General features: G+C 41.1%; 1 protein-coding gene across 1 annotated transcript; it reads right to left on the minus strand.

Moving 5' to 3' along the window:
- Positions 1 to 2,047: 2,047 nt before the first annotated feature.
- Positions 2,048 to 7,183, minus strand: foxj1a (forkhead box J1a). Its single transcript, XM_063903162.1, has 3 exons — positions 7,041 to 7,183; positions 5,765 to 6,369; positions 2,048 to 4,484 (listed from the first exon to the last, which is right to left on the minus strand). Exons 2-3 carry the CDS (start codon positions 6,314 to 6,316, stop codon positions 3,624 to 3,626), a joined length of 1,413 nt encoding a protein of 470 aa, XP_063759232.1. The 5' UTR covers positions 6,317 to 6,369; positions 7,041 to 7,183; the 3' UTR covers positions 2,048 to 3,623.
- Between the last annotated feature and the right edge of the window lie 767 nt (positions 7,184 to 7,950).

Raw genomic sequence — 7,950 nt, forward strand, 5'->3', positions numbered from 1 at the left:
GTACAGGCACACTAAAGGAAAAGGGGGCTGGAGGGGGAGGATAAAAGCAGAAGAAAATAAGTCTACAACCATGCAAGCAGCCCACAAAGATAGAGTCAACATGCTGATGTACAGCTGGTCAAATGTTCACGTTACATTAGCTTGTTATCAGTAAACGCAGCTAAGACAGGTGATTATCATCAGTTCTTCAGGTATATGATCATACACCAAAGTATTGCACAAATATCATGTTGACATGATGACGTTAATAGATTCAATTTACCCTGTGGGGAACATGAATGTTCTTACAAAATTCATGTTAAATCTAATGATGGTGAAAAATGAAATAACATCTTTTGGAATAGCTTGACCAATCTTTCCCATTTAAAAAAAATAATAAATAAATTCCCTAAAAGGATAACCAAGTGAAGTCAAAGAATCTCAACTAAAATTCATAGCAATCCATCCAACAGTTGTTGGGATTTTTCAATAAAATACAAACCATTTAAATCTTATTATGATCACTTAGGTCAGTAGGATTGAGCCTCTGGGGAACAAGCATGTTCATTGACCAAAGTCTTTACAGTTAAGACTTTGGGGATTATAAGAGGAGTCAGAGGATAATCAAAGTCAGAAGGATTCAACCTCTGGGGAATATGTCAAAAACAATGTCTACTTATCCATTCAGAAGATATTTTATTGAAAAAGTATGTTTGAGCAAGAGGAAAAAAAGTCAGTAGGATTTAGTAGGAGTCATCCATACATAGATTGAAGAGATATTTGATTTAATATATGATAAAGTCATTAGGATTTATCCTCCAGGGAACAGGAATGTCTAGTCATTTCATGGGAAATAATCCAATTGTTGAGATATTTAAAAGAAAAACTGAAAATAATCTTTCTGTAAACCATTCAGTAGATGTTGAGATGTTTCAGTGAATAAATTAAAAGAGGATGGTGGTGCTACATGAATGGTCACAGGATCACCTAAATCAGTAGGGTTCATCCTCTGGGGATCATAAATGTGTTTTCTTAATCTCGTGGTAACCCATGTGATTGTTGTTGCGAAATTGTAGAATGACCCAGAGGCAAACCAAGTAGAACGACTGATAATAAAATCAAACATATAATTTAAACAAGATGCAGTAAAACATTTTTTTATTGTCAAAGAAAAGTGGAAAATATAATAAAAACAGGAAAGAAAATAATGCATACAGAGTGTCTATCTTTACAGAACCAATCATGGTACAATATAATATGCCATTATAATGCTTTAACGTGTTATTTGAGCAAGAAGAGCTGACAAATGTTTCACGAATAAGAGTTATTTGCGTATTCACACCTCATAATACACAAACTAGTGAAACTGGTGTCTGGAAAGTAAACTGCATGTAAAATATAACAAGTATCGCTGTACATTGATTGCACTTTCACACATTTTAGAAGAAAACAGGAGCATTGAGTGTATCGTTAAAGTTAAGACTATGTGTATTCATGTTGAGTGGTTTGGTTATCAGAAGTTTTGTTATAGAAAACAAGGGAAGTTCCTCTAAAAAACACTGCCACCCTGTCGAGTCCCAAGTGGTGTTCTTGGCACATAGAAGGTCAGGTATTCATTTACAAGGCTCTTTGGCCTTAAATATCAGATGTTCTTCCTCAACTGCTTAACATCTACTTTTCTGCTAAGATTCACTACCTAAAACTTCTAAAAGGGAGTCTGATATGAAGTTTGAGAAAAAAAGGTACTTATCCTGCAAAATGAGTTATTAATCTAGTAAATCTGCTCCTAGTTAATTTTGAAAAATGAATACAGAGAATAGTTAGTACCAAAAGCCCCAAACAAAAAAACAACATACAGTAAATCTCTCCTACATCAAACATAATTTGGCAATATCTCATTATTTATCATCATAGTGCTGCTGTCACAATATTTACATAATAAAAACAAATTCTCAGCAACTATTGTCAATCGTAGCTGCGGCTTTCACTTGTTGGTACCACTTGCTTATGACTTATTAAGAATAGCGGGTCAGTTGTTTTCTGAACAGTATTTAGGACAAAAACAACATAATTTCACACTTTTTTTATGACGTAAACGGAGACCATGATGTGTCAATCTTAAAGACCGCATTTAATAACTCTTAAGTTCAGGGGCAAAATCAGTGAAAATGAATCGACGGCGTGTCACAAAGTGAATCAATCCAGATCTTTCGCATCAATTTTGGTGAACTTTAACACACCCAATTGCATTATTAACCATTTGCAGGACATTCTGAGCCTTGAAGTCATGGAGAGTTCAAAATGGAGAAAGCTTATTGTAGCTTAGTGTTTCACCCTTCTCCTGTCAGACTAAATACTGTTAAAAGACATGGGGCCATAGTTCTAATACAGCTCATTAAAAGAGTAATAAAGTCAAATTTGCTAACCATGGTTGTATTATACAACTGGATACCAGAGTCCAGGATGGCGCCAAGTTAAAAAAATAAGTATTGGTTGCAGAGCTCATAGGTGCTCTGACTCCCAACCAAGCAATAACGCTTCTACAAAGCCCCCTGGAAGCCCCTGCTAAAGTAATGAAGCGAATTGTTGTTGTGACTAAACATTGGATTACAACTTCCATGTTAGACACGTTATGCTATGTGCCCCAAACATTTTTTTTCCCATTGACCAACCTTGGGAGCGTGTACTTTTTAAAAAGCAAATCTACTTCTTAGTAGCGGCTTACAGGCGGGGTTTGGGGAAATGCAACTTTGCATGCTCTGCAGTCCCCATGAATTCGGATGATCAATAGAAGGTTCAGGTAATTTTGTACTTGAGAGTTGGGCCCTTTTAGTTACAGTACATTGAGGTAAGAGGTCAGGGCAGATGGACTGGGTCAAACAAATATAGTATTTTCCAGGGGGACTTGTGTTTTAGTCCCGTGTCACATACTTCATTTACTTACATGTTGACCCAAGCCACCATATTTACTATATATCTCACCATACATAAACCCTAACCCTAAACGTCGTAAGTTATAACTGAACCCATCTAATATGGAGAAGGTAACATGATGTGGAGATCCTGCACGTTGAATAACGTGGCTAAAGAGGTAAAAGGTTTTTAAGAAAAGTGTATACCGATGGGACCTGGCTCATTTGTGATGTCAGACTCATTCACATCACTTACTCTGGTTATGTTTTACAAAAACTAAACCTATTGAATTAATTTTTCCATTTGTAGAGAAACAAAGTGATTGATTATTATTACCTTGTTTGGAATTCAAGCTTTCCTGTCAGTTGTGTTGTTTTTGTTGTAGGAACACAGTTGGCCACTGGAGGCGCTGCATCCAGCTGTCTTAATACATCCATCATGCTAACTACGTAACCAGGGTTCGTGACGGTGGATTATTTTTCAGTTTAATTTTCTGGTGTTCATACATTTAGTTTGAGTATTTTTTCCCTGTGATGATGTTTCTGCTGCTGTACATTGTGGCATTTTTGTTCATTAGGCATTGGGAATTAACTTCCTGTATGAATCAGCATCAAAAGGTAATTCTAAAAATACTTTAAACATCTTGAAAAAGCCAATAAGCATTGCTTAAGTGTAATAAAAAAAAGAGTCTATTATTCCTTGTGTGTGAGTTTTCATTTTCCAACTATTCCTCAAAGGAGGGTGTCAATCCGGGTGTTGGGGTCCCCGCCTAGCGAGTCTCCAAGGTCAAACAGCTGGTCCAGGTTGACGGAGGAGCTGCACAGGAAGTCATTGCTGCTTTGTTCCTCCTCTTCTGGCCACGGGGTCTCTAGGAAGGCGGTGGCGAGGAAGGTCTCTTCATCAAAGTCTGAAACCTCATTATTCCTTTGGGTCTCCACCAACACGTGGATGTCTGCGGTCCCTGGCGGGGCTTCGACCAGAGAGATGTGGGTCCCCCGTACCGTCAGGTCTTCATCCTTCATGATGGGGCTAAGGGGGTCTCCTCCATCCAAGCTGAGCTCCCCACTGAGAGCAGAGTCCAGCAGGGCGTCCCAGTCAAAGTCTCCCTTCAGAGGTCCAATCTCCTTCTGTTCGTCAACGGAAAGCAACGGTGAACTTGAGCGCCGGGTAGCTTTGGTGCCGCCATTTCTTGATCCTAGTTTTCTCTTGTGGCCACTTCTTCCCCTTACCACTGGCCAGGACCCCAGCATGGTCCCTTCAGCCAGATGAGGGTCCCAGTTCTGGTCAGCACTGGTTGCCTCTTCAAACTCCCGGAGAAGCTGCTGAGACTCGGGGTTGATGCACAAGCCGCTCTGACTTCCCGCAGGGATACAGGGGCCTCTGGTTTGTGGGTGAATGTTGATTCGGAGACGGTTTTGCAAGGCTGGGTTGATCTGGACCGGGGGCATTCGCCTCTTCTTGTAGGCGCCACTCAGAAGACGCTCAGCATACTGAGGGTCAATCTTCCAGAAGCCGCCCTTCCCTGGTTCATCTTTCTGACGCGGCACCTTGATGAAGCACTTGTTGAGTGATAGGTTGTGTCTGATGGAGTTCTGAAAATACAGATGCATGTTTTAACTCATAACTCGTACAACGGCTTCATCAAAAAGCATGCTGCAGGTATGACATATTTCTGAAAGAAAACCCAGAAATGTGCTTGGCGTAACCACTAAACTTATTTCAGGCATCTAAGCAAAAACAAAGCAAATCCAGGCAAGAAAAACAGAAGTAAAAAAAGCTAACTTATTGCGATTTTTCTTTTTAGTAGAAGCTCGATATTTGGTAATATGCGTATTATATTCTTACAAATAGTTCGACTACCTCTCTTGTCTCTAATGTTAATATAGTGCTACAACCAGCAGCAAGTTGGCCAACAATCTAAAAATCTAACTGAGCATCAGCCTGTAGTGGGGCAGGAAGTACACATGGCAGAGCAGCATACATCACATTAATGCTGTGCACCCCCCAGCCTCTTCTTCACTGAAGTCTAAAAAGAGCAGCGACCTGATGACCTTTGTTAAATATTATCTGCCCCATGTACTGCCTTACAATAACAGAAAGCTCAGACGCTGAAACACAGGAGTACAGCTAACCACTTCATCAATCATTTATCCGGCTAAATTAAACTTTTCCTGAAAAATTCCTGAACTCTAGAGGAGGAATCTCATTCACCTCCTCCATCACTTGTTTTTGATCATCAGAAAATACAGTGGGGAAAAGCTTTAGTGTTTACTTTAGTTTTGTACAGATGGGGGGTAGGTTATTTAGATTAGTAACCACATGCTGAGTCACTAATACTTCAGTGTGGCAGCAGGCCAGGGACTCATTATGTTAAAGTTTTCTTCTACCGTTCTTTAAATAGAAAATAATTCTTGTTCCCAGCTGTGATGTGAAACTTAATTGCAATGGAAACTGTGTTAGAAACAATAAACGGTATGTTTCCATAGTTTGTTGTGATTCATTTGAAATAAAGAAACGAAATATCAAGTTTTGTAACTGGTGAAGTAAAATTAAATGCACTAGCAAAAGTAACAATACTACAGTGAAGAAATACTCTACACGAAGCAAAAGCCCTGCATTGTAATATAAGTAATAGTAGTAAAGTATACAAACCTATGAGGAAGAAGAGTAAAAGCACTGATGAAAAATGTAACAATACATCAGTAAACTAACTTAAGTCGTCAAGTAAATGTAGTAAAAGTGCAATATTTGCTTATGTGTGTGTGTGTGTGTGTGTGTGTGTGTGTGTGTGTGTGTGTGTGTGTGTGTGTGTGTGTGTGTGTGTGTGTGTGTGTGTGTTTTTATGTGCATGCGTGTGTTTGTGTTCAAATACCTGCCAGGTGGGGTCCGCATGTCTGTAGTAGCAGAAGTTGTCGGTGATCCACTGGTAGATGCAGGACAGGGTGATCTTGCTCTTTTTGCTGGCCTGCATCGCCATGCAGATGAGCGTCGCGTACGAGTACGGTGGCTTGATGCGCGTGTTCGTCTTGTAGTCTACCTCGTCTGGGCAGTGCCCGTGCGCCACGATGCCCGGCAGGGACTGCATCCTGCTGTAGGCCGCCGCCGTGGGCTTCCCGGGGGTCAGCGGCATGCCGATGGAGGAGGCAGGGTCCCCGGCCACAGGGGAGGCTGGTGCGTCGGAGCCCAGCGGCTGGTGTCCGAATAGCTGCGGCTGCAGGTGGAGCGCCTGCTGCGGCACGTTGGCCCCGAGGATGGAGAACTCCTGCAGCCACTGCAGGCTGGTCAGACTGTCGTCCAGGTTCACGGAGCTGCAGATGCTGCTGTTTGTGTCCCGCTCCTCTGCCTGAGCAGCCGCGGTCACAACCTCCTCCTCCAGTCCCACGGAGCCTTCGGGCCACGGGTCGGCACAGCTCAGAGACAGCATGGTTCTCTTTCTCTCTCTCTCTCTCTCTGTCACCCTCCTTCCCCTGCCACCACCTGACAGGACACAAAATATACACCCGACTTTTACAAAGTGCGAACAGGCAGGACAATGATGAGCCTTATTTGAAAACAGAGCCTCTGTGTGCGCGTTTGTGCGTAAAGTCAACGTCTTTCCAGTAACCATTTAAATCCACTGGCTAGTCTGTCACCTGGATGTCTGAGTGATGACGCTTTAGAAACTAAACTTTGAATACAATTCTGACAAGAAACACTGGCCTCTTTTTATTGTACGTCTCCAAGTCTCCATAAAAACTCTGGTGCGCACTTCACGCTGAGCGCAGAAAAGAGTCATTACCAACTCCAATTATCAGCTTTAAACCTAACCCAATGTATGCAATAGTTAAATAAACCTTTAACTATACATTTAAAAAAACACTGGCTGCGTCATACATGCAAAGAAATGATCACATGTTGGATGTTTTACATGTTTTTCTGGACATTAAGGGCAGGGTATTCTCCAAATAAAACTACAAAATTGCTGATTATTCTACAGTCGATATTTCAATGCAAATTTTATCATATGCATGCCATATGTAGTGTGTTACTCAAAACACCCGTCATATCAAACGTGCGTATTAACTGGATATCCAAGGCCTTTTTAGAAAGTGTACAGGTGTATTATATGCTGGGGATGAATGAGTCCTGATAATAAATTTTAAGCTCACCTTTTTCTGCTGTAATGTTGAGAACAGGTCTTTTTAAATCCAGCACGTATAGAGCCTTAGTCTGCTTCAGCTGTGGTCAGTTTTGTCGGTGAAGTGAGGGAAAGTTGGATTCCTGTGCACGGTGTTTGGCGCGGTGCTGACCGCTTCTCCTCTAACGGGCTCAGGATCCTCCGGTGGGGGCAGTTTAATACCTGGTGTTGCAGGAGGTTTGTCCGGCAACCATAGAAACGGTGCACCCCCCACTTGTAAACAGCTTCCCGCTCCTCCATTGGCCTCCTGGTTTCTATAGTGCTGAACATTTTTAATCACTTTCAAGTCAACTGAGGCTGCAGGGTTTCAAGCCGAGGCCCGGGGACCCAAGGAGGGACCTGAGTGAACTGCTGGAAGAATTTTCTAGATCGTTGACTGCAGTATAGGCTACTCATATTGAACATTGTCCTGCATTAAAACCTGTATAGTTAAAGGAGGGTATGTTTCAGTCAAATGTGATTATTTAAGAAAATGCCACTTTCCGTCTCTGAAATGTGGAGATGTTCAGCTTTTTTCTGTGCTATATCATAGTAAAGTGAACATGTTTTGGTTTTTGGACCGACAAAACAAGGTATTTAAAAGGCATTACCTTAAATGTTGAGAAAGAAGGATTGACATTTTATACATCAATCCAGAAATCTATTCATCTAGAAAAATAATCGGCATATACTGATTAACAAATCAAAGACTAAGGAAGTGGAAACATATTTGTGTATTGGTTTCTTTCTCTTATTCATGCTTTTACTGCATTACATGTACTCTTAAGGACATGTGCTTTGTCTGCATAGCTTTTAGTGCACAACATATACATTTACTGCATGACATGTACATTTATTGCACAGATTTCAAAGCATATGTGTACTTTTTCTGCACAATATCT

This window comes from Eleginops maclovinus, chromosome 16 (assembly GCF_036324505.1).
Source record: "Eleginops maclovinus isolate JMC-PN-2008 ecotype Puerto Natales chromosome 16, JC_Emac_rtc_rv5, whole genome shotgun sequence".
NCBI lineage: Eukaryota > Metazoa > Chordata > Actinopteri > Perciformes > Eleginopidae > Eleginops > Eleginops maclovinus.

Bases quoted from the DNA above. Each gene is read 5' to 3' on its own strand.
- foxj1a (XM_063903162.1), bottom strand. From the start codon at position 6,316: ATGCTGTCTCTGAGCTGTGCCGACCCGTGGCCCGAAGGCTCCGTGGGA. The intron at 4,485-5,764 runs GTATTTGAACAC...CTGTATTTTCAG, and splicing joins ATGCGGACCCCACCTGGCAG to AACTCCATCAGACACAACCT.